At 38.9% G+C, this 26,166-nt stretch overlaps 1 protein-coding gene across 4 annotated transcripts in view; it reads left to right on the forward strand.

Moving 5' to 3' along the window:
* Positions 1-1,767: 1,767 nt before the first annotated feature.
* Positions 1,768-26,166, forward strand: part of SLC6A15 (solute carrier family 6 member 15) — a 36,518-nt gene continuing 12,119 nt past the window's right edge. The window contains exons 1-6 of one of the 4 annotated variants that reach the window (XM_063396389.1): positions 1,768-1,959; positions 12,048-12,522; positions 21,266-21,423; positions 21,901-22,027; positions 23,893-24,074; positions 25,349-25,459. In XM_063396389.1, coding sequence (XP_063252459.1) covers positions 12,234-12,522; positions 21,266-21,423; positions 21,901-22,027; positions 23,893-24,074; positions 25,349-25,459 — 867 coding nt within the window. In that variant the 5' untranslated portion in view covers positions 1,768-1,959; positions 12,048-12,233. Of the gene's footprint in view, positions 1,960-1,992; positions 2,883-12,047; positions 12,523-21,265; positions 21,424-21,900; positions 22,028-23,892; positions 24,075-25,348; positions 25,460-26,166 lie in introns of those variants that run through there. The other 3 variants (XM_063396390.1, XM_063396391.1, XM_063396392.1) reach the window with 3 other exon arrangements.

The following is a 26,166-nucleotide window of genomic DNA, read 5'->3' on the forward strand; positions in this document are numbered from 1 at the left end:
GAGCCACAGCTTTGGATTTTGATGATCCTCGAGTCTCCTCCAACTCACAATGTTTAAAATCTCTACACAAGTGACAAGGTAGCAAAACCTAGCAGAAAAATAAAGTTAGCATAACTGCATTTCTTCCAGTCATTTTCTCTCCTTCTGCAATTTTTTTTCTCTAAAGGCTTGATGGTGTAGAACTTTTGTGTATCAGCATTTGGGCTTTTGCTTTTTAGGATAATGATTTTTGTCTTGATGGCATTTCTTGCTTTCCACTTAGACTTTTTCTTTCTATCCTCAAATCTCCTGAGTCACAAGCAGAGACACTTGGAGAGTCTGACCTGCAAATGAGGCTTTCTCTGTGTGTGTAGCTCCCTACCTCAGATCTAAGCTCACCATTAATGGTACACAGAACTTAAAGGGATGCAGAAATGACCTCTTTCTGTTACAATTAACTATGCCATCATCTGATAACATTACTAGTTAATTTACTAAATAAAAGTATCACTCATGACCTGGCAAGTGAAAGCATAAATTCTTCCTCTTATTAGTACTTAGGATAAAAGAAACTTAATTCACAGGTTCAAAGCAGGTTCATTTTTCATGAGTTGCAAATAATATTCAATCGGTGAGTACAAAATCTACTGTCTACAGGGCTGTTTTTATACATAATTGAAATACATTGTGAAAATTATTAGTCAAGTGAACTAGCACCAACAGGAAAAAATGCACAATGCTGTGATGAATTACTTTTAATAACGAAGCAGAAATGAAAATAAGTTTTTATCACAGGTTTCTCAGTAAAAGATGAAGGAAATGCAAATCATCTAGGCAGACTATCTTCCCTGCTCTGAAGGAAAATCTCTCCTTGATTCACGAGGTATAATAAGGTTATGTATGTTAAGACTGAAGCTGTTGCAATAATTGTTCACAAAGCGAACATAAAACCAGTTCACTCTCCTCCCGATCGTGCGTATCCTTAGCAAAGCCAATGCGCCTCTCCCACCTGGCTGCCGCGCCTTTGAACTTCCTCATCTTTACTACAAGTCTTCCTTGCTAGACAGGATCGATATGCCTTTTCCTTTTTCTTCCCCGAACAGAAATGCAAGCAGAGAAAAAACTAACCGGAGGGCGGTGAACACAATGACTGAATGTTTAGGGGAGGCGTTGAAGCGAAACATCACCTTCCTGCGACTGAAGCAACTGCCAGGGCTACAAGACCTATGCACCACCACCACGGGGATGCTCGGTGCCTTCCACACTTCTCACCGTCCCTCTCCATCCCTTCTGCCCCCAGGCTTACTCTCAGCCGCCTGCTGGCCTCAGGCACGCAGGTGTACTCGCTGCGGCCGCCCCGTGGCTCCGACCGACCTCTCTTCCTTCCTGGGTCCCACACCATCATTCCCAATAATCCCCTTCTTTTGGAAAGGCTACGTGCTCCCCAAGGAGGCTCCCGCCTGTGTGCCTCCCCCCCACCCCCCGCCCGTACGCCGCCACCGCACCGACAGGAAGGCCAGGGCGGGCCGCTCGCAGCCCGTGAGCGGCACGGGGGCCCTGGGCACCGTCACGAGCCTGGCCGTAGAGGCAGCAGGGGATGAAGATGAGGACAGAAATGAGGCACCGGCGGTGCCCAAGCTTGGCCGCGGGGATTTTGGCGCGGCGCCGGAGATGCGCCCCCGCCCTGCTCGTCCTCTCGCCGCCGCGGCTGCCTCCACCCGCCCGCCTCCGGCAGAGAGATGCTGCTGCAGGCGGGGGGTGGGCGCTCCTCCCTGCGTCAGGAGGTGCGGCTCCCCCGGCCCGGCGCTGCCCTCCCCCTTCCTCTCCCCCCGCCGCTTTTATGTCTGTCTTTAAACGCCGCCGCAGTGAGGGTTGGGCACATGTGGCTGCCACCGCCTGCCCGCCGCTGAGCCCCGCGCCCGCACGGCCCCGCGGGGGAAACCGGCCCCCCTTTTCGCAGCTGGCGCCCGGCGGGCGGAGGTAAGACACGGCAGGGCACAGCACGGCGCGGCAGGGCACGGCGCGGCAGGGCACGGCACGGCACGGCGCGGAAGGGCACGGCGCGGCAGGGCACAGCACGGCGCAGCAGGGCAGCGCGGCGCGGCAGGGCACAGCACAGCGCGGCGCGGCGCCGAGCGTGGGTGCGCGGGGCGGCTCGCGCTGCCCCAGTCCTGCCATGCGGCCGGGCCCGTGGGGGAGCGCGGCCGCCTCGCGTGTGGTGCCGGGCGGGAAGGGGCAAGATGTGGGGGGGTTTTCTTTCCGCCCGGTGTCCGCCTGCCTGCGCGCCGGGGATCCTCAAAGCCCACCGGAGAGGCTGCCTTCGCCCCGGCGCCAGGCTCTCGCTGGTGGGGAGAGCCGGCCCCTCGGGAAACAATAGCGAGCGCCGGTTAGAAGCCGCCCATGTGTTATAACTCGGCAGTAGGTTAAAAAGATGTACGGGGCTGTTTTAATCAGCGTTATTATTATTATTCCTATTGGCAAGGGCGAGGAATTTATATCTTTTTCCGAGTGTAAGAAATTTCATTCATCTCCCGTGTGTTGCGTAAAAAAATCGCAGACGCATGTGTAGCGCGTGTTCCGGGAGGAGCGCGGCGCGGGCCGTGTCCCCGCGGGAGCACGGCGGAGATGTGCCTGCCGCACGGAGCAGCCCGGGCTCGGGGAGAGCGGGGCGAGCTGCTGCTGAGGGAGCCGGGTACGGCCGGGGCTCCATCCCCACCGTGCCGCGGGCGGACGCGCAGGGGGCGAGGGCCGAGCCCCGGCGCTGCATTGTCGCTGCGGAGCGTGGGCGTCGCCCGGCGGGGCCGCCCGGTGCCCCCAGCGCCGCGCCGCTCGCGTCTCGCCCGCCGAGGCGGGGGCAACCCCCGCGGCCCGGGCTGCTGCGCCCCGGTGTCAGCCATGTTTGGGTGGGTATGGTAATGAGGACCTTCTCCCAACCTTTGTGCCTCCTGGATTTATTTTCTGTGCAGGATTCTGGTGATTGCAGCCCGCCGTGTACTACGGCGTGTCTACAGGGTAGATTGATACATACCTACAGTTTTCTAGTGATTCCTTTTCTCCTCGGTTTGCTTATTAATCCATCTAATTTTCTATGCCCGTATTGCCTGGTTTTGTTCTCATTCTGCTAGTGTTAGAGCGAACCGGAATTTCTTCGCTTTTGTTGTGGAAATAAATGACATGATTGTAATATGTCCACACACACTGACCTGGCACACATGAGAGCTGTGATGGGATTTCATCTGTTTAAGTAAATTGCACTTTGTTTTACTTGTTAAAGACCACATTATCATCAACTGTTTTATTTTCAGTGTTATACTGGTACATAACAAGCTTACTGCTGTAGTTCTGTTTTCTAAGATAAGCCTAATAATTTTTAAACAGTATGTTACCATCTGTGTGTCACTGTGGCATGCCATAGGATGTGGACCCCATTTCCCTCCTGCAAAGGAAAGTGTAAATGAAGTAAAGAATTTATTATCTGATGTCATACAAATATATGCTGGATGTATTATGCAGGCAGCTTTCTCCGTTTGATTAAAAACCGATGACAACATAATCAGTTTCTTTCTATTTAGCAGTATATTTCCCATTATCAGCATCACATTAGAAAGGCAACTGTGAAAAACACTTACGAAAGATTGCTTAATTTTGTTTTGGCTGATAAAGAAGTTTTTTGTTTACCCACACCCCGTATTAAGATCACCATAGAATCACAGCCTGCATGCAGTACATATCAGACACTCCCTTTGGGCTCAGCTCTGCACTTCAGACTCAAGAATAAAAAATCCCATTGGTTTAGATCTGTGCTTGAAAAACCAAACCATTTCATAACTGTTCAAATGTGTCACCAATACTGAAAACTGAGTGTGTGGAACTGCCAAGGCATCTTGAAACTAGTTTTCAAGCATAATCTGATTCCTGCTGACCTTTCATGTCTTGTCACTCTTATAGTTGTCTTTTTTCCATACTGCAAAAGCCCGTATGCACAAAACTTTTCAAATGTTGAATTAGTCAGAGAAAAAAATAACAGATTATTCAGAAAAACATTGCAGCTATTGCTTTTGATATAGATTACATTGTTGAGGAGTAGTCACTGCACAAGTGGTGTGGAATTACCTCTTGAAGTATTTGTGGTCGAATCTTTCTGGGAAGATTTGTTTTTTGGGAATTCTCTAGAGTAGCGTAGCAGAAGTGTATACAACATTAAGGACATTTTAACCTGTTTTCTCAACTACTTTCCATTGTTCTGACCATTTCACTCGTCTCCATGAGTAATGCTGTTAATTGAAAGACAAAATACCTGTTGATTTTGGAAGAGCAGTTTCCAGTCCCAGATATTATAGGTCAGCATAGCAAAGGTAGCAGCTTTTCCATGTGACTTTAGAGATCTCTGGGTTTCAGTTGCAGAATAACTTTGACCTATCAGCAGGTGGCCGATTAAAACTTGAGCGACTCCAGAGTAACCTTGCCATTACTCAGGAAATTTATTGAAATAATTTAGGAAAATAAGCATCATTGACAAATGACAACCAAATGCTATTCTGCTGAAGAGCTGGAAGCACAGATCAGGCTGGAGGGTACAAAGTGGTGTGAAAATGCCGTGGTAACTGCCAGAAGGGTTGCATTAGGCAGTGGCAGTAACTGGGCTGAGCTTCCCATAAGCCTACACTAAAACAGAGCTCTGCATTCTTATCCTTCGCTCCTAAGGCTAGGGATTCCTTGTTTGTATGGGAGAAAGCAAAGAAAAAGTTTGTGTAATGCTGTGGATGACAGTGCCTCGAGTCATGGTGCCAGTAGTCTATTTCCACTTTGGGAAAGGAGTTTCTTGCTGCTGGCAGAGGACAGTTTTGCGTTTCAAGTGTCAGAAATGTGTACTGCAATTTTAATAATTCAGCATGCTCTCCCTAAGCCAAAATGGAGAAGGCATGAAAACTGTAATAGGACATTTACAGTGTTTGGTTTTCCATAGTGGAATTGGTGTTAATAATTTTCTTTCTAAAGACAAAGGCATTTATTGTAACATAACTTGAAAGCGTGATTGATGTAATGAAATCAAATAATCAGATGTGATGAGAGGTAACCCGTGTGTTCAGTTCGGCTTTTTGCTTGTGTGTCAAAAACACAGAGGAAGAAGTAATCACATAAATTCTTCCCAAGGACAACTTGGTTTACTTATTGATCCATTCTAAAGCACAGAGGTCAGAGAATTAGGGTCTCAAGGCAACTATGTATCTGGTAATATCTAATTTTCAGTAATTGATTTTGCAATTTTAATAGCTTTAACAATTTATTGAAATATTTAATATATATTTATAACTTCTGACTTTTGAGAAGTGTGATAAAATTGTACAATAAACTCACTGTTCTCTTCTATCTTACATGGTGAGCTTAGAATATGGAGTTTTGTTTCAAGTACATATAAGAAAAAACTACTGAGTAAGTGATATATTTTCTCCATTTGAATAGGAGGTTACAATTAGCTCATCCTGTAAGTCTCTGAAGTAATTCAGTGAGGTTAATTTGTGAGAAGAAAATACTGAGAAACCTGTGAAAGCAGAAGTGAGAAACTAGAGTAAGGCAATTTAATTCTTTAGAGATTATGTGCAATGAAAATAAAAACTGACATTTGAGAGCTCTAGGTTGTAACATTCTGTCTCTAGATGTTTCTTTTGGGCCAGTGATTTGGCAGTAGGCATATAAGCTGTTAAGATCAAGTCTGCTGATAATGAACAATCCTGAGAGAGAAACTTTGTGGGTTTTGTCAATTTATTGTGTTTGTTCTATAATAGTAGGGAGTCCTGTAACTAGAACTTAAGGAGACTAATCTGGACCTTAATTTTTTTGCATTTGGGTCTGTGCACGGTTTCTTGTAGGATAAAGCCATGCACAAAATTTTATAGGAATGGAAAACGAATTCCCAGCAATATGAGGCAGATGCAGTGTCACTGAAGTCTGTATAACTACCTGTATCTGCAGCAGGTGTGAATTTAGTCTTGCATTTTTAAATAGTTTTGCTATAGTATAAGTGATTCTGCTGTAGACATCAGAATAGAAGCTTTTTCTAATGTGCTTAAGACTTCCATAGCCCACAGAGCTCTTATTTTTTTACAGTGTCATGAATGTGTAACAGATCTCTTTACATTCTTCAGTGATGTTTTCTGAGACATGCTAATACAAGTATAATTGTATAAAATATAATTATCTTTAATTGCAGTTGAATTAAGCACCTATTGGATCTATGTCTTAGTGCCAGGCTGTATTAAATTAGGTAAGGAAAAATGCTACATGGTGTCGTTCACACTGAGGAGCAGCATAATGGTTGTTTGAGTTCATAGATAGAATGGGCTTGACTAGGCAAAAAGGTTATGGTGTGTGTTCCTATTTCCGCCAAAGAACACAATGCTGCATTGCAGCAGTAATTCAGTCTGTGCAATGAGTACTGTACCAGTGTAACTCTTCCAGAAATAATTATCTGTACACAGATTCCCGCAGCGATAGCCATTCTTCACAGTCACGGTACTCCCATGAAATCTAGTTGGTTCCTGCAGTCTTCTTCCTGTCTTTTACCCTCAAATATGATGCTCACTGGGTATTCCCATCATCCTGTCTGCACAGATTTCTTTTTTGCAGACTTACAGCAGTCCGTTGCTTGTAAACCTTCAGTTTTCATTTTCTGTATTGGTTGATCCCATCATACTTTTTCTTCCCAGGCTCCTCTCCTTCACTTTTGCATATGATTTTTCTCCAGTGATTTCATACAGACTGAAGCATTTGGCATGAATATCAATAAAGATCGCTTATAAACGTGTCATGGTGAGAATCCTGACTTTTAGTTCCGTGTCCTCTGCTTAACCATACTGGTTTCTTCATTGGGAGTCAAAGGGCAGATTTGGTGAACAGGAACATAGGATACAAGTGTGTGGGACTGGACTGGTACACCACACTGGCACAATCTACTTTCAAAGCGGAAATTAGAGTGTTGTGAACTGGCTGCACCCTTTTATTGCATTTTGCCACCCTCACAGCAGCATGTTGGTATGCAACTGCTTCCTCAGGGAAGAATGCAGTGCTCTGAAGAATAGAATGTTGATCTCTTTAATCCCTTCAGTGGTAAACATTGAATGTGAAAAGGTGTTGAGGATTATTTGTAATGCATTAAAAATGAAACCTAAATAATTTTGTCAAATGCCTGTGTTTCCATCACAAGTAAAAATAAGATTATAAAAGAAAAAAGTACACTGTTAGAAAAGAATATTTTTGTCTTTCCTTTTCATAGGGTAATGCTGGTTTTAAGAAGAAACACAATGTAAGAATTGTTATCTTGTAATTTATGTTGGTAAAACATTGCTAGAAGTTTGTTAATACTCAGTTATATCAGTCGTTGCAGTAGTATTGTGGGATGTTTTAAACATGAAATTGCCTTACAAATGGCTTTTTATAGAGGTTTGTGCTGAATTTCCAAGAACATTGAGCAGCTGTACTGATTATACTTCCAAATCTGTAAGTGAGGGTTTTTTTTTGTGCCTGTTTTTCTGTACATGTTGGGAAAATCTCCAGGCTCGTAACTTTTAATTGTTTATTGGTATTACACAGCTGAGAAAACCAGAAGTACAGTGTTCTTCTCATAGGTATCTCCATAGTGATTGGCATGCAGATCTCCCTGATAGAGGTGCGTTGAAAGGAACCCGACATAAGATTCATTGCCAGTGTAATGGTGAAGGGGAACAGCAGAGTTGAACAGAAGCAGGACAGCTCCCTTACTAGGCAGTCCATACAAAAAACATTGTGAGAAAAGGACATACAGCGAAGTTTTTCAATGTGTCTTTTGGTGCTTTGACTAATGAAGTTCCTTTGGGTTTCACTGCAAACACTTGTAAGTTGGGTCAGTGGAAGGATTGCAAGTCTTACCTCCCTGTGCCAGCATATCTGAATGCAGGCCTGAAGCTGAAGCAAAATTCTATAGCGAGCCTGGATCTCCCAGGGAGCTAATTTGGGTCTGAATTCCCTGTTGCAAGGGATTATTATTGCTTAATCTGCTAGTAATGTGTAGGTCTAATCAGGTTATTTTACTTCTGCATGCTGGTGCATTGAGTTGATTCTTTTTCCATGGAAAAAAAACCCCAAAATTCCCACTGTGTTCTGAGAGAGAAAATTGGGGTCTGCAGTTTCCTTGATATCCAAAAAGTCAGGAAAGACTCACTGTTTTATCTTTCAGTATGTGAAAGAAATAGATTTTAGTATATCAAGGACAATGCTAGTAAGACATAATTACAATCTAACTCATATGTTTGATTTAGTAAGTTTTTTTGCAAAAGTTGTTTATGCCAATTCAGATTATTGATTGTTCTTATTTCGGTGACAGAATAATTTTCTAAATTGTCTTTTAACCAAACCATGTACTGTTCATCAATTTCCATTCTGTTAAATTCCATCAAACAATACAGACACATGTTAAATCAGTTTAAGAGTAATTTTAGATTTCTTTATAAATGGGATTTTACATAAGAAAAAGCAAGACCATTCTTATTTGCTCATTTCAGTCATGGAAAAGTCTAGAAAAATATTATGTTCTCCGATAAATGTGATATTAAAAATTTCCCTTCAGTGTTTTCACCTGACAGGTTGCATCATTTGAGTCATGAAAAGGATGGGAAGCTGAGAACTAAATCAGTTGATCAAATTCCATGATCTAGATCCAAGACAGAAAAAAAAGTGTGACCTACAAACAAACAGCTTTAATAAGGCTAAATTATATTTTAGACATTTTACTTTTAATCCAAGATACTAGTAATATCATAGTAATGTTTTAAAATACCTGACAAGATTTAGGACTTGGAGTCCTAATATAATGATACTTTCTACTAAGTATCATTAACAATCTACATAACAAATAACCATTTTACTAGGGATTTACAAAATTACCTGTCTCATCACATAGTGCTGTATTTCTGTACAAGGCAGTGTAGAAGGTAACAAGCACTGGAACTAACTGAAGATGTTTAACAGAATTTGGTGTGATACTTCCTAGTTTAATGCTGATGAACTTCAATACTGGACTGCATCCAAATGATGTGGGAACACAGAATGGCATTTTATATGGTGAAGTGCTGAAGTTCAACACTGATGAGGAAAAGGAAAAGAAAGCTTATTTGGTAGTTCATGTTTAGCTAAACAGTGCTGGTGAGTAACTCCACTCTTTCTCCCTATTCAGACTTCATGCAGGAGCATTCACATCTAGACCTAGCTCAAACTGAGTAGTTTGATATCAGTCTTCTGTGCAGGTTTGTTCTGGATCAAAGAGAGGCTTCTGTGCATGTCACTGAGCTCGTTCTGGCAGTGCCAAGCACGGAGCAGTAGACGCCTGGCACAAGCCAGCTGGGACCACACCTCAAACATTTGTACTTGATGGTAGTATCTCTTAGAGAGAACTCCTTATTTCCTTTAGTACCAGCTCCTTTGGTACAGGGAAACATTGTTAAATCTGACAGTTGGAGAGTGCCTTTGGATTTGTGATGTGTCCAGAAGGACTGTCCTCCATCCTCGGTGCAGTCTGGCCAGTGATAATTAGGAAAGAAGGACGGTTAGAACCATGCACTGGCCTGCTGAGCATGCCTCCCACGTTTTCTCAAACCCTGCAAATGTTGCAAGTCTATACAGTGATATTTCTGTGGATAACATACTGCTCAATAGAAGGTTATTGAAAGGGAAATTATTACAATACTGTGCTAGGAGTAAAAGTCTCAAGCCCGTTTATCCTGAAGTGTAGCAGTGCAATGTTTAATGCATGACAGGACAGACTGATGCAATTTTTGTTGAAATTGACTCATCAGTGAGAGCTCCAGATAAAGGATATTGCTGCCCTGCAAGTTACTCTATCTAAAATAATTAAAACAGGTATGACCTTTTAAAACATTTCAGTAAATACTGATGGATGGCTTGTATCTTTTTGACTGAAAATCTCTTTTTGTTATTACAGTCAGAGAAGTATTTTAGACTTAAAAATACTGATGTAGTTTCACATGTGCAGCTGTTTCATTTTAATGTATTCCCTGAACTTACTACTAATTACTGGAACTGAGAAGCTGCTCTCTAATTTGCATCAGTGGAACAAAGGGGAAAAAAAAGTTTGAAATGTGACTAAAAGTAATGTTTGAAGTACCAGATGCTGTGGCTTACGGTCCCAAAGCTCCATTAGGACTGCTTAAATGCTTCAACTTAATACATTAAGTTTACATTTTGGTTCTACGTAGGTATCTCAGTCAGAACTAAGAGCCCCTGAATCATTTATGAACTAGAAGAGGGTGTAGTCCTTTGAAGACTGCACTGCAAAAGACAGAACAGATGAAAAGAGGCCCACACAGACATTCATTTAGCCCAGATATGCAGGATAGAGTATTAGGATTTCTCGCTTGTATGAAAACAACTTTTTCCCTAATTTACTGTTCTCTGTCTAGCTCATACACTAATTTTTTTTTTTTTTTTGAAGAACTGATATCAGTCAAAGCAAAGGCTGATGCTAGTCTGACTGCGTGTCAGAAGGAAGGTTTGTAGGACCCTGAACCCTTCAGTGACAGTGGTGAACATGAAGCAGATCACAAGCCAAGTAGGTTCTACTATGCCAAAAAAAACTGGGCTGACTGCCAAAGCTAGAGGTGCTGAGAGGAGGCAGTAACAGAAGGGAAAGTGAGAAGACAGTGACCGGAGTCTAGGGAATCAGTGAAAAGAGGTTATGATGGACTTCAGTAGGCAACTGGAGTGAGCTTCAACTTCCAAATCCTTGGAAATGATTGGAAAAAGTAATTGCCCTGTTGCCTAGGAGGCTGGTGGTAGTAGTTGTGGTGGCAGGGGTTTTATTTCTGGTGCTGTGAAATCTCATCTTGATAAGCTGAGGGCTGGGTTCCAGCCACTGAACGTCTTTCCTTTGGATCTGGCACGGAAGCAGCCACGAGGTGCTTGACCTCTCAGGGACTGTGTGAACATCCCTTGCAGTTCTCCACTGCAGGGGATTTTGTCAGGACATATGCAGCCTTCATACTATGGACCAGATGTTGCAGCAAGTCCATAAGCAAAAGCTGTAAGGTCTCATGTTTCCTGAAGTAATTTCTGATTCTCGTCAGTTAGCAGTTCTTGATTAGACTTCTTCTGTATTCTTTACAGAAGCCCTCTTTAGAGCTTTCATGAAGTTTAACACATAATCTAAATCCCTTTTAAAACTCTTAATTGTGCAGATGGCTTTTCACACACTAGTTTTATCCCATGTGATTAGCAAAGAATTTATTGAGAAACATTCCTCCCCAAAATCTTATGGTTACTTTTTGTATGGCAGCTGCAAGCAAGTCTGTCTGTCTTTTTTGAATGATTGTGTTTAAGAAAACAAGCATTGAAACACAGGCGGTTTTTTTCTGTACATACACATTTGAAACAGTAGGCTTTTAAAATGGATTTGGCATTTCTAATATTTCAGATAGTTTCTTAGAAACAGGAAATAATTAAAAATATTGGAAGCATCAAAGCTTATAAGAGATGAGCATCTCTCCTTTCAAACTATGACTGTGATTATATATTTCAGGATGAAGAATGACAAGGAAATAAATCACCATTGCTTTTGAGCTACTAGGTGCATCCTCTCTGTCAAAAATTTAGTTACTGCATGACTTTCTGAAATGGTCTGAAAAACTTAATTTACTTTGGTTAAAATACATTTTTAATAAATTCAAGTACAGCTATTAAGTGAAGAAGTAATGGAGTTGGGCTACTACATTTTATGTAAAGAGCACACCCTTTATACCTGAAAAGAAGAATCTTGTTATGAGCAGTTAGCCTACCAGTCCTTACGAACTAAACTCAAATAAAACCCTTAACAGGTGAATGAAATGTATTTTATAAAATCTTTTAGACCAAATGGTGGACTTATTCCCTACAATTTGAGCAGTTTAACATACTTTTCTTCTTGTTTTGTCCTCTTGTCAAATCATTGAGATATGCAGAAATGGATAAAACAAAGCACATGTTTTCAAAGTCAAGTTATTCTGCGTAATAATATAATATCTGTTTTAATTTTTTTTCCACAGATAATTTCAGTAGAACAAGCATTCAGCAACAGAGGTCCTTACTCTTGATTCCCTGGTATCAAGGACTCATCAGGCACCATCTTCAGTCTTTTTATTTGGTATTTTTTCCCAAGCAGAGGGAGTCGACTTCAGTGTCCATCTGTTTCAGCTGAACGTCATCTCCTTGCTGTTTGTTTCAAATTACAAATGCCTAAGAACAGCAAGGTAGTGAAAAGAGAACTAGATGATGAGGTCATTGAGTCAGTTAAGGACCTGCTCTCTAATGAGGACTCCTCAGATGATGCCTTCAAGAAGAGTGAACTTATGGTTGATGATCAGGAAGAAAAAGATGTAGATGTTGAAGAAGGCTCAGATGTGGAAGATGAAAGACCTGCTTGGAATAGCAAACTCCAATATATTCTGGCACAAGTTGGATTTTCTGTGGGATTGGGGAATGTGTGGCGATTCCCCTATCTGTGTCAGAAGAATGGTGGAGGTAAGCTTTGTGATAGAGCTGGTTGCGTCTAGATGATGATGCCAACCTTTCAGAAATCAAAGTTAGCAGAGAGAGCCACAGTCAAACCTGCTCCAACATGTCAGGTTTTTCTTTTCATTTTTGCCAGAGCCTATGAGGAAAACCCCACATTCTCTTTATTTAGAAAGATGCATTTGTTTAAGTAAGTAGCAGACTCTTGTAAGATGCCATTTCCTCATTTTAGGGTAGAAAGCTCTTGATGCAATCTTAGCTACTGCTTGACCCAGTGGCTACCCATAAACACATAGTTACAGAGGGTTGCATTGTTTAGGACCTGGTTATTGTGCTTAAATGTTCTTTATAGTACTTTGACAATAAATCAAGGCATTAAAACTACGTCCACTTTAAAGACCAAAGCAGCATGTGGTCTTTAAGTATTTAGGGGTATTAATTTTCACACCTTTACTTTCTAATTGCTTTTAGCTCCTGGCCATTTGATCATGATTTACTTCCGGCAAGAATTTCAAAATATTCTGGGAGGGAAAAAGTTGTGGAAGTTTTATTTTTTTTTGTTTTGGTTTTTTTTTACTGATGATAAGTAATTTAAATCATTACATTAAGGGACTGCATCTGGTTTGGTGCTGTTAGATATGTTTACTATTATTCTGAATAACAAGGTACCTTTCACTTAAAACAATAACATCAAGCTGTTTGTTAATTGATCATCTGTGGTCTTGGATACAGTTAGAAGTACAAGGCTGGAGACTTTCCTTCCTCTGTGAGTTAGTATTCACAGGATTAGTATTTCATCCAATGCTATACCATACCCAAATACACCACATTAATGCACACTCTGTTGTGGCTAGTTACTAAGCTGAATTCAAAACAAACCTGTCACTTTTCATGATACAGAAAGTGAATGTGTATAGAAAATGAAGAATAACATTCTGCTCCTGCTGCTTTTTTGAAAGCTGAATAATACAACTGATGTAATTGAGTAGTATAGAAATGAGCCTAGAATATGATAAAAGTATAATTCTTTATTGTTTTCTCTCAATTCAAGCACCAAAAATTAATTTTATGCTTTCAAATATTCTGTCTTCAGGATAAAGTTAAATTCTTTTATATCTAGTTACTGATTTTTTTAACTATCATTTAAGTGTTTTTTTCCTCTTTTATTCTGGAGAGAAAGTCATTAAATGATTGATTTAAAGTATAGTGTCAAGACATAGTCTCAAGGATAATGGACTACAGCAGTTTATTTTGTGCAGTTGTGTCCCTCTGAAAGTCTGTGTCTAATGGAGTGTAGGAATTTTGCAAACCATCTGGGTTCTCTTTTGAACCAAATAAAGGGATTCACTGATGTACTCTTTGGGCTATTGGTTTCATGCCAGTATTTCTGGTCAGGTGCTTTTAAAGTTACTCTGTCAGTGAGGGTAAATTTACTTCTGGTCAAATATAAATTAATAAGGTTAGTTAATAATTTCACATTTCAGAAAAAAAACCAAAACCCTAAAACAGTAAACCAGCAAATCTTCAAGAATTATGACACTTTATTAATCAAACTTGAAAAAGTAGCTATGATGTTACTTGAGGTTGTAGTTAAGTGTTTTCTCCTGTGCTGTGATTGCGGGAAATTGTACATATAACATAGTCTGTGGAGATACAGTGTTTTCTGCTCATGCTGAGACAAGGGTGTATTTGGCTTTTAACAATAATTTTGCACCATTTTAGGCAATGGCAGCCTTCTGAACAACAGAGAAAAGGAATAGATCATTAGAGCTAAAGCTTGCTGGGTTTTCAAGTTAATCATAATGCAAGATGGAGAAGGTGGCACAACTTTGAAATATGTAAAGTGCATTGGTGCCTGTATGTGTGTGCAAATGGACAGATAATTCTCATGAGAGCATGGAAGAATGGGGGAGGGAGGGAAAACTTCAAGCACATCGTAGGAAAACCTACACATATTTTATATGAGGCTCTGTTTTCTGTGACACATATTATTTCAAATAAGTATTCTAGGTAAAATTAGAGTGATTTTATGTAACCCATGTAAATATCATTGGCAGAATTTTCTGTAATCTTGTGCTGATAAAGCTTTACTATAAATATGTTTTGAATTCTCTTGGTATAAGGTAAACTTGCCCTGAGAAGTGTATGACTAGGTCTCTACCTTCAGTTTAGACCTTCATTTTCTTCCCTCTGTTTAAGGAACTTGTTCTGGAAAATACCATGTGAGGGGAGGGAAGTATGTTAAAAAGTAGTAAACCAATAAATCCAGTTCCAATTTAAACCTAAAAGAGGTAAAAACCATAGTTACTCATTAGTTTCGTTCACAGCCAATAGTAAAAGAAAAAGCAGATCCTAACTCTGTAGTAATCTTCATTTTTATCTTTTTTTTTAAACTTCTGTGACAAGAACAACAAAATAAACATAGATAAGACACAGCAAGGTTAGCCCAAATAGATAAATGTTATTCGAGAATTTTGTGGAGAAAAAATCGGGTGTTTCCCACCCTGCTTTCAACAGAGATTTAGTTTGTTGATGGCTGTGGCCTGTGGTATAATGGCACTCCTAACGTCAGAGCTCTCTACTGCTTCAATAGGATACCTGTGATACCATCTTTAAAAGTAACTTGAGTAGCACTACACTGCACTGACAATTTGGATGTCTGTGGATATCTTTGCAATCTCTGTTTCTGGGCCTGGTCTGTTCTACCAAACCAATTTCCTTCAATTTATTTCTTGTGATTATTTAATACTTACTCCCATTTCTTTAATTTGCAGCAACTCATAAATATTTAGAGTAATAGCTGCTATTTTTTATAGTTAACTAAGTTTCAGCTAGACTGGGAAGTTCTTTGCTGACTTTCACACTTGTCTTATTCCCAGAAAAATGTTTGTGGGGAGAGGTGAGAGAAAAGGCTGGGATGCAGCTGGGATGTACGTGAAACCACACTGGGGACGTAGCTGTAATGCTGAATGTATTGGGTGGAAAAAAGCGTCTGGGAGGAGACTGAGAGCACTCCAGGTTCTGGTTTTCTTGACTTTGGGAGGGAGGGTGCCAAGGAGTTTTAGGCTCTGTGAAAGAGGGGTGAAGATGTTCAGTAAAGTTTTGAGGAGCTGACTGTAGATCTCTGTTCTCACCACAGGCCCTTCTTACCCTGGCAGGCAATACCCAGACCCCATCTGGCACTTAGGGCACCTCTTCCACCCCTTGCAGCCTAAGAGATAAAAAAGCTGTTTCATCCGTGATTCTTACAGAGGCGATTTGTGCTGGAGCTGAGTGTGCTCAGTTTCATTTTTGCACTGTAGGATTTGTTTATTCCTCCTTTACCACCTGAAGGTGAATATGTGTGTTTGTTCAGATAAACACAGTTCCTATATAACAATTTCATAACCTCTGTTAGCATAACATAGGATCAGAGCTGCCTCAGCTTCCTGTGGATGATAGCCTTAAAAATGAACTGCTCAGGCCTACCCAGTCTTGCCAAGATGCCCATAAATCTTACAAACTAGATTTATAATTTCCTGCTGCTCATAGCTGTCATCTGGAGGGCAGCTTGCATACCTTTCACTATTTTTAAACAAAGAAAATATTTCAAGTTTATTCTGTTTGGTTGTCGTTGCCCTATAGGATTAGCAGAAGTATAATGGTACTGTTACATAATTAGAAGTAACAAAAGAAAATTAAATTACCTATTCTGCTAAAATGACTGAGTGTTACCTTGAAAAAAAGTGAGGTGTCTACAAGGTAATACATGCCCAAAGATTTTGTGTTTAAATGCATTTTTGTGAGCATTAACTTATTTTTTCTGATTTTTCTTCTTTTTTTTTTTAATATCTTTGTGAGGTAAAAAACTCAAAAGAACTACTGAACAGTTATAGATGACAGCTGTGAGCAAAATAGGGAAAGCTGTAGCAGATGACAGTGTCATTATGTTTTGAAAAGATTGGCCTGGGTGGAGTCTCATTGTGAGTTTTTACAGTTAAGTAGTCTGATTTTTTTACTGAAATACCAGCTGATTGACATTAAAAGTTGTGGTCTAATGAAAAGGCATGGCAGCTGTACTTTTTCCTCTGTTAGAAGCTAAGAATTAATACAAGAGAAATGGGAACGTTTAAAGCAAGTATTGCCTTGTATTCTAAGACTTGAGTATGGATTTGGAGGCTTTATTATGTAGCTTTGGATCAGCAATTTATATTCAGTGCCTTGAGCTCACTGATGACTACAGTATAATTTTTTGAGTTTGGTATTATCGGACTCAAAATTTAGTGGTCCTTTAATGTACTGAAAATGTCTTGTTTCTATTTTGCAAGTGTAATTCTTCATTGAAGCTAATTGGCTAAGCTGATAATCACCCTTCAAGCACAGTTTTGTAAGCAGGCTCACCTGAACATACTGAAACTGAAACTAGTGACAGAAAGACTATCCTATCAGGATAGACTATAAACCTACAGATAAAACATAAAACCATTTATCAGAGTCTTCCTGACAAAAGTAGTTTCTATTTTGTAGTGGTAAATAATTTTACTTACTGAAGCTTAGTATACTGTTAACTTATAGTGTTTTGTTGCTCACTTGTCCTAACTTCGAAAATTTTAGCATTTGACATGGAAAATGAGTTCATCTGAATGTCAGCTTCTTGCTTGCATTCTGTTAGTAAGTGTCTAGTAAGTGAAAAGAGCTAGGATTTCTCATCAAGGCAGTAGTAAACTTCACCTTGATTGAATAAGAATTAAATCTAACACCAGACAATTAAAATCTGGCACAGCAGCAGCTGAAACAAAAGTGGAAAGTTAATACATTTTTCAGGTTACATCAAGAAGTGCTAGGAGAAGAAAATTCTTCTGTAGTATCAAAGTGGTAATGGTTACATTGCCCTGTGTATTGCTTTTGAAAGTGTTTTCCAACTCTTCAATCACTAATGAATCATGTAATTTTGTGAATTTTTTGAGCATTTATAAGAGCTTTAATCAAAACCAATGTTATTATTCCACTTCTATCATTAATGTTGCCAAATGCAGTGCTTATGGTAATCTCAAGAAAGACAATTTACCAGCTATCCCATTCTGATGCTTGATTAAATAAAAAAATTAGGAAATCAAAGCAGTACTGTCCACAGTTTTAACAGTCATGAAATCTTCATGAAATCTCTTGTATATTTTTCTATATTCATTCTAGTGAAGAAGAATGAGGGGGTTATTTTTCTTACTGAGATGAGTTTCTTAATATGAAAGCTAATGTTTAAGACCAAAACAGGCAAAAAACCCATGACTTCACAGTTAAATAATTTTGTAAACGTAGAAAGGAGAGCTGGAGATCCTGAACTACACAGAATTGTAATATTCAGAAGGCAGCTTAGCTGATAGGTGTAGTAGACAACTGATGGTAGGATGTTACTCCAGGCCATTTTGTTATTCAAATTAAAATTAGAATGGTCCTTATCCAATATTGTAACTGCAAGGACCCATGTTTTCATGCACAGGCAAATAAGAGACATGCTGAGATGTTTCTATAGTGATTCTTTTTAGGGTAAAGTGAGGATGCCTTAGAGTTCTTTGAGGTACGGCTAGCTTCAAGGGAAGACCAGCAAAATACTTGCCTGGAGATGCTGTGGTTCCATGTTGACTGTGGGGCACAGAAGCCCTTGGCAGCAGTGATACAGTTGTCCAATCCAGCTGTGTCCAAGGTCTATTATACTGGAACTCACACATGCACAATTTTCCATTATGTTTGCTTTGGCGACAGGAGCAAGATCAGAGGAAGCTCAGCAGGTTTGAATAATGAGAACCAGCACTTCAGGTGCTTTGCACAAACCTAGCAGTATAGAGGTGAACTCTGCTGTCTGGCTACCCACTGAATTACAGGGTTGTCATGTCTAATGTAATGTGGACTTAACACCACATTTATTTAACTCATTTAGTAGAATCTAACTGATAAATCTTGCAATTTACATTGATACTGCACCATAAAACACCCACATCAGCCCAGTCTTTAAACATGTGCTTAACTTTGCAGCCTTGTGATTAAGGTTGTGGACTGGGACACTGAAGAGCTGGGTTCAGTTCCTGCTCTAGTACAGTCATCCAGTGGGATACAGGGTAAGTCACTAGGCCCCAATTTTTTGGAGCTGTATAGGTTTGTCTCTGCTCAGCTATGCCACATCTGTCTAATTAAGGTCTAAGGTATCATTTACAGTAGTATTATATGATAAAACACCTGTGTGCTGTTGGCTTTCAATGAATTGTATGAGCAGATTTTTTAAAGACAGTGATGCCAAAGCTTCTCACTTGCAATGTAATTTTTATCATGCAGAAATTTTGAGAGTCAGTCAGGGGTATTTAATGGTTTCTATGTTATACATTTTTAAGACAGATAGTCCCCCTCCTTTTTGAATGTGGTTGTTGCTCTGTTCCTCAGTTTTCCTCACATTTATTTCTTTCTGTCTCTTTTCTTAGTATAAAGTCCTTTGCACTCTTTCTGTTATGTGCACATAGAAAATGAACTGCAAGAGACACCAAAGTACTGAACAGGAATGTAGCTGCTACTTCAGTAAAAACAGTGCTTCAGTAGACACTGTCAGACAATATCATTGCATAGCAATTATTTTGTTATGAAAATAGAACATAGGAGCTGCTTCATGGATAACATAGCCCACAGACTGTGAGGTACATGAGATTAACATTCTTTGTCTGGTGTGCCAGTAGTTTTTCATAGAATCATAGAATGGTTTGGTTTGGAAGGGACCTAAAGATCATCTAGTTTAAACTGCCCTGCCACAGGCAAGAAACTTTCCACTAGACCAGGTTGCTCAGAACCCCATCCAATTGGCCTTGAACAGTTCTAGGGATGGGAAGTACAAAATCTCCCTGGGCAACCTGTTCCAGTGCCTTATCAACCTTATAGTAAAGAGTTTCTTCCTAATATCTAATCTAAATCCACCCTCCTTCATCTGAAGGCTATTTCCCCTTACCCTTCACTACGTGCCCTTATTAAAGGTCTCCAGCTCTCTTGTAGGTCCCCTTCAGGTACTGCTGTAAGGTTCTGTAAGGTCTCTCCAGAACCTTCTCTTCTCCAGACTGAATAACTGAACTTTCCCAGGTCTGTCTTTTAGTCCTGTGACCAACTTGATGCCTCTGAACTCATTCCAGGAGGTCAGCATCTTGTGTTTGGGCTCCCATTTTTCCTAGATTTTATTTCTTCTTTTTTGACTTCTAGTCTTGAACTCAAGACTGCAGTTACTCCTTGATTAATATCTTTGTAAGATGTGTGTAAGGGAAGGGGATGTCCAATTGTGTACTTCATGAAGAGCAAAATAGCAAGCAGACCTAAACAGGAATGAATGCTACCAGAACATTTAAGACCTCCTGCACAGCCTAGGAAAGTTTAGCTTTTATAACATAAACTGTATTCCATGAGATGAATTGCCCACTAGGGATATCAAAATGCCAGTGCATTTTGATAGATTCCTAAAAAAGCCCTAGAAAGTTGACGCTGAATGAGTGAACTTGAAGTAGGACTTAACTGGAGTTGAGGCTAAATGCCAGATTGGTTCCTGAACTTCACTCAGCTTCTCTTTCATCACAGGATGAAGACATTGATTATACAAGTTAGCAGCTCTGAATTTAAGCTTCTGAGGTCTTTAGATCTTCTCTTTGTAGCTTGTTTCAACACGCTGCAGTCTGCACCTCTCAAATGTTTTTCCATAACCTTATAATAGCTTCAAACAGAAGTTCTAAGGCCTTTGAGCTAGTTGTCCAGCACAGTGGTCTTTATTGCAGCGTAAGAGCCACACAGAGTCAGGTGCCACGTTGCTCATTGCTGATGCCTGCATGTTTTGTCAGCTCTGGTACTAAACACTCCACAACACCAAGGAGGGAGTTAGGCTCGGAACTTGTCAGTGCACTTAGTGTATGGATGTATTTGCTTGCAGTCAGACTTCCTGAAATAAATGGAGATGCATTCTTAAGTTAGGATTGTGTATGATCAGTTCCTAGAAATAAGACCTTAAAAAAAAAAAAAAGAGGAATTGCTTTATATATATATATATATATATATATGTTTGTGTAAAGGTGAAGTTACAGTTGCATTTTCAAATATGACTTGAAGAAGAGTGTTGGTGAGTACTGCAAGATACAGATCTAGGATTCTCCTTTTCGCCTCCACCTCTTGTTTCTGTTTGATGTCTGGAGCCTTGTAGCAACAGGCTGATACAGTTTTCGTGCTTAGCTGGATAGCATCACTATTCTGTACAGTATGAAGACCCCTTTTTGAGCATCTGAGAAACGGAGAAATTCAGAGATATGTTCTCAAATTTCTTATAATTGAAGCTCACTCAGAATGTTGCGTACAGAGTGTTTTCTATATTTCCTTTATATTCAGTCTTGCTGCTCTGTTACAAGTCAAGGTGTAAGGTTTTCCAAGAAATGTTGATTCTGCTCCGATGATTCTGTATTTCTAAAAAGTTTGATTGAATGTCCAAAATTTCAAACAAGTAACTCATTTCAGTAATATCTCACTTGCAGTAAGGCTTACCTCAAACATGTTACGGTGCTTTATAAATCAGGTGTCTTTGGGTTTTTGATATCTTACAAGGCTTATGACCAAGGTTCAGCTCAAATTATTCTTGCATGTGATCAAAAAAGCTTTGCAATGAAGGACACTAATTCAAGTTTAGAGCTATTAGAAATGTTCATGTTTGTTCTGTCAAGTTCTGACATCTCTTCCACTTACTCTGATTCATATTTTATTCCCCTCATAGGTGCCTACCTTGTGCCGTACTTAATCTTGCTACTGATAATAGGGATTCCACTCTTTTTCTTGGAGCTTGCTGTTGGGCAGAGGATCCGAAGAGGGAGTATTGGTGTGTGGAATTATATCAGCCCCAAACTTGGAGGAATTGGATTTGCAAGCTGCATAGTAAGTTTTTCAACATTGTATTGTTTGCTTTCAGATGTGATGATTTATACTTCCTGTTTTGCTGCAGGGAAAGGTAATTGTTTTATAGCTGGCTATCAAGGTCAGTTTACAGTGTTTTTGAAGATCTTAGAACTTGAATTGATCCATGAAAACTGTTGGTATATATGTGTCTGTTAAGTCAGTCAACTTGTATTTTGTGGTTCTTTTGAAATTAGGAACTGTGGAACAGAGTAGTCTTCTGGAGGAAAAATGCCTGTAAAAGTATAGGTGTAACATGATAAATGTGGAGAAAAGTGAAAATTTAGAAAATATCAGGTACTTTAATGGGACAAGTCATTCCCTTTTTCTTCTGATTTAGTTGAATTAAACTTAGGTTCATTGACTGATGTACAGAAATATGCAGAAATTCAGCAGGGTTTATTTTTATTTACTTCATAAATGTAACTTTTTGGTTTTTTTTTTTTTCTTTTCTACTAGGTATGCTTCTTTGTGGCCCTGTACTACAATGTCATTATTGGATGGAGCCTGTTTTACTTTTCCCAGTCTTTTCAGCATCCATTACCATGGGATCAATGTCCTTTAGTTAAAAATGCATCTCATACCTGTAAGTCTATGTTACCATAAGGTTCTTAAAATCATATAAAGTATATGAAATTTGAGATTTTCAAACGAAAAGGAGAAAAACTACAATTCAAGAAGATACTTGTGTGCTAAATTGTTTTATGCAAAAGTTTTCTATTTTATTAAGATGCTGCATTATAATACTTAAAAAAATACAACAAAAGCTTAATCTAAGACACATACACTGTATTTGGAAAGAGTAAATGAAATGATTTTTAAGGAGTAATGAAATTAGGAGAATGCTATTTAATGTGTTGCAGAAAAAAAAAAGTCTTCCTTCTTTTTTTTTCTGGTGTTGATACTGCTTTTTATACTTACTTGGTGAAAAGCAAAGGTGAAGGAAGGATATTTTTACATTTCAACTAGTAGGATACTTCCTGGCAAAAAGTTGGTGGTTTACTGTCAAAGGAGAAAATGGAAAGCTGTAAATATCAATGAAATGCAAGCGAAAAGAGCACTGTTTTCTTTGTAAATTAATAGAAATAGATAATCAATCCTTTGAGTTTTGCTGTAATGAGATAATCTCTTAGGACATATTCTATAACAGCGTGAAAAGTTCCTTATCCCTTAAATTTGGTTATCTTGTAACAGTACACATTTTGTACTATTCCTGCTTACTGAAATATTAATTATTTCTTCTTTTAGTTTCCTTTTATTTCAGATCCTAAATTTTCTTTAAGTATCTTTTAAATATCACTTGACTAAAGAACAGCCAGGGATGTTTGAAAAGTTGTACCTTTTTGTAGTGTGTTTTCTAGAGTTGCTTGCTTCAGTTATTATACAGAAATAGTCAGTACTTGTGGATGTTGACACACAGTCAAACTGACTGTATTCCACAAGCTGCTGTCCATTAATTGAGCAGTAGTGGTTGTTTATGAGTACATAAACATGAGCACTCTTATCCTTCCTAAATAATAAGATATAGTATGTCAGCCTAATTTGAGCAGAGGCCATCTGAACTAAGCTTAAAAAAGAAAACTATTATATTTGATAACATCTTACCGTTTTAAATAGATTGTTTCAGTAAAGATCTGTCATCTGTGTTAGGTTTCCTAAAAATAGTGTATTTCCCCCTTTTTTTCCAGTAATTATCTTGACTCGGGACATGCTTACATGTGTGGTTGTTTGTCAGGTATAAATAATTTATAAAGAACTTAAGTAAATATTTTCTCTGAAGAAATCTTCCCATTTATATGTTACATGTCTAGATACACAGTTGCTTAAATTGGTAACACAGCTGTAACAGAATTACAGTATATCCAAAGAATCACCTCTGGAATATGCATAGCAACTTTCATTAAATATATCTATGTAGAAACCATTTATTTCCTTTTCTCATCACTTCGGTGTCATTTTGTTATTATTTTATTATTTATAATGGTAATTAAGTCCCTATTTGAATGTCATATCAAAGCAGACACAATCAACCATTTGTTTTCCATATGTCTTCAAATTTATGTTTATTGCAGAGAGATAGTTTTCATAGTATGTAATTCATAGTATCATATGCAGATAATGTAATTTTATGTGTGATGAATGGAAGGTATGTCTTCATCTAAACCTGCCTACTATTTAGTTCTGAATTGAGAAATGAATTCTACCTTGGAGTAGGATTAAACATAATGCAGAGGAATACATTATCACAAAAGAATGTTTTAAAAGGTATACCCAGAAGCTTTCACTGATAGCAGTCACTTTTTCTTTTAGACAATATTTTAAGACTGTTTTGTGAGTTTTGTTTCTATATAAATGATGATGGCACAATTAGATATATTGAGAAGTGGTAGAACACTGTTAGGAAATCTCTCTCTTGAACCCATTCTTTACTTGCCAATATCTCTTTGACAGTTGTGGAGCCAGAGTGTGAAAAAAGTTCTGCAACCACTTATTACTGGTACAGAGAAGCACTGAATATTTCCAGCTCTCTGTCAGAGAGTGGGGGTTTAAATTGGAAGATGACTATCTGCTTGCTGGCTGCCTGGGTCATGGTATGCTTAGCCATGATCAAAGGCATTCAGTCTTCAGGCAAAGTGAGTATACTGTTTACCTGCATGACATTGTTTTATTTTGAAGCATTTCAGGACATTTCTGTTCACCAGACTCTCTGTTTACTCTTGTGAAATCTGTAGGAGCCGGTTTAAGTGCTTTGACTCACTCCTGCATTTGTATAATCTCAAGTAGAGGAATATTATTAGTATAATATTAGTAATTAAGCATTAAAATTCTGTCAATTTTATTGGAAATGGTAGTAATTTAGTGGGAATTGAGATCTGAAGAAGAATCATACAGCTTCTCATCAGCATAATTGTTGCATGTAACTGTACTTCAGTTTTATTGTGCAGCATAAGTCTTTGTGTTTTAGATGTCTGAGAAAATAAGTTTCCATGTGTACTCACTGTATGACTTCAGTGCATTCACATATATATGCTTCTGGAATTAACACAGCTGCTTTCTAAGATTGTGGATTGTTTCTTTTGAGAAATGACTTACCAACCCTTTGCATCTGCGTACTGTTATCTTGTCTTCTTTCCTTTGCATGTAGCCAGCTGGATTTGCTGGTGAAAGATTTGCTAGATCTGATGATCTCGGTGGGATTTTCAGAGGAAAAGTAATTTGTCCCAATAGCAAAATTATTCGCTTTTAAATAGTTTGGCACTGACATGGCAATTTCTGTGACCTCCTTGGGGCATTTCAGTTAAAGAAATAAGTATCAAGTTTAATTAGTGAATCATTTTACTAAACTTTACAGAATAAATTTTGTTTTCAGTGATGGGTAATAAAAGATCAGATTTGATTACTATTTTTTGTTGTTTTGACAGTAAGCATTACTGAGTGATTGAATTCATTGGTTGTTATCATACTTTCTGTTGATTCTTGTCCCCTTTCCTTCTGAAGACAAAATTAGTTTCTATTCACACTGCATACCTTTGCCATACCTAGTCAAAGTGCTTTTGTAATGTAAAGAGAAGCATTTCTGGAACAGTTTACTTTTGTTTTTGTTTTCATCTCACTGAATTAATACTGAATTTCCCTTGAAGTCCAGTGGCTCTTTATTGATTAGTGACAAAGACATCCGGCAGTTGTATTGCTTTTGTACAGAACAGAATTTTATTTCTTTTAAAGTCATGTGATTTTGCTTTCTTCAGAGACATGGGGAATGGGAAATGTTCTGCATATTTCTTAGAGCATGTGATTATCAATTCAGTCATATATCCAAAGGATACTGTGTAGTGAATGAACCTATTGAAAAGAAAGTCCATGTTAAATGTCATGTTACATTTTTTCTTACCTTCTTGTATTTCAGATCATGTATTTTAGTTCCCTTTTTCCATATGTGGTACTTTTATGCTTTCTGATCAGAGGACTGCTCCTTAATGGGTCAGTGGATGGAATTCGTCACATGTTCACCCCTAAGGTATGTACTTAATTTCTGTTTGCAGGGTGTTAAAGTTCAGTGGCAATTTGACCATTTATGAATGCTCTCATTTAAGCTTATTGTTTTCATAGAACATTTGGCTGTATTTGTTTGCTTAAATTGCAACATTTTTTGTTTATCTCAGTGGCACAATACCAAGCCCTAAAGTCCAAAGGCTCTAGGTGTTCCAGGGGTCTGTAGAGTTACCTCTCTTAGGTCAGGGTTCCCAGAGTTACACACCTCTTCAAAGTTAAACAACTGAGAGTGCAATTTAGAGGATTCAGGAAGTTTAGAGAGCTCTAAATATTAAACGAGATGTTTGCCATTTTCTGATATTGAAATGTCTAGTTCTGGGTTGTCAGTGCCTTACTTTGAACTATCATGGCATACATAATTAACTCGTCTCTTCTGAAAAAGAGCATTGTTTTTCCTCCCTTTTTTTCCCTTCCTTTTACAAAAAAAATAAAAAAAGAAAAAAAAAGCGCTTTTTTTTTTTGGGCATAGTAGCCCAAAGTATAGGAGACCTATATTTAATAGTATAGTAGTGTAAGTACTTGCCACTCAGCTTTCCTTATCAATTTTCTTATGACATGCCAAGATAGCAGCAGTTCTAAGCATATATTTTTTACTGCCAATATTTTTGCCAGGAATGTGCTTTACACAGTTTTAGATTGTCTAACTAAGGAGGTGATAAGGGACATTATGAA

The sequence above is a fragment of the Prinia subflava genome, chromosome 4, assembly GCF_021018805.1.
Source record: "Prinia subflava isolate CZ2003 ecotype Zambia chromosome 4, Cam_Psub_1.2, whole genome shotgun sequence".
NCBI lineage: Eukaryota > Metazoa > Chordata > Aves > Passeriformes > Cisticolidae > Prinia > Prinia subflava.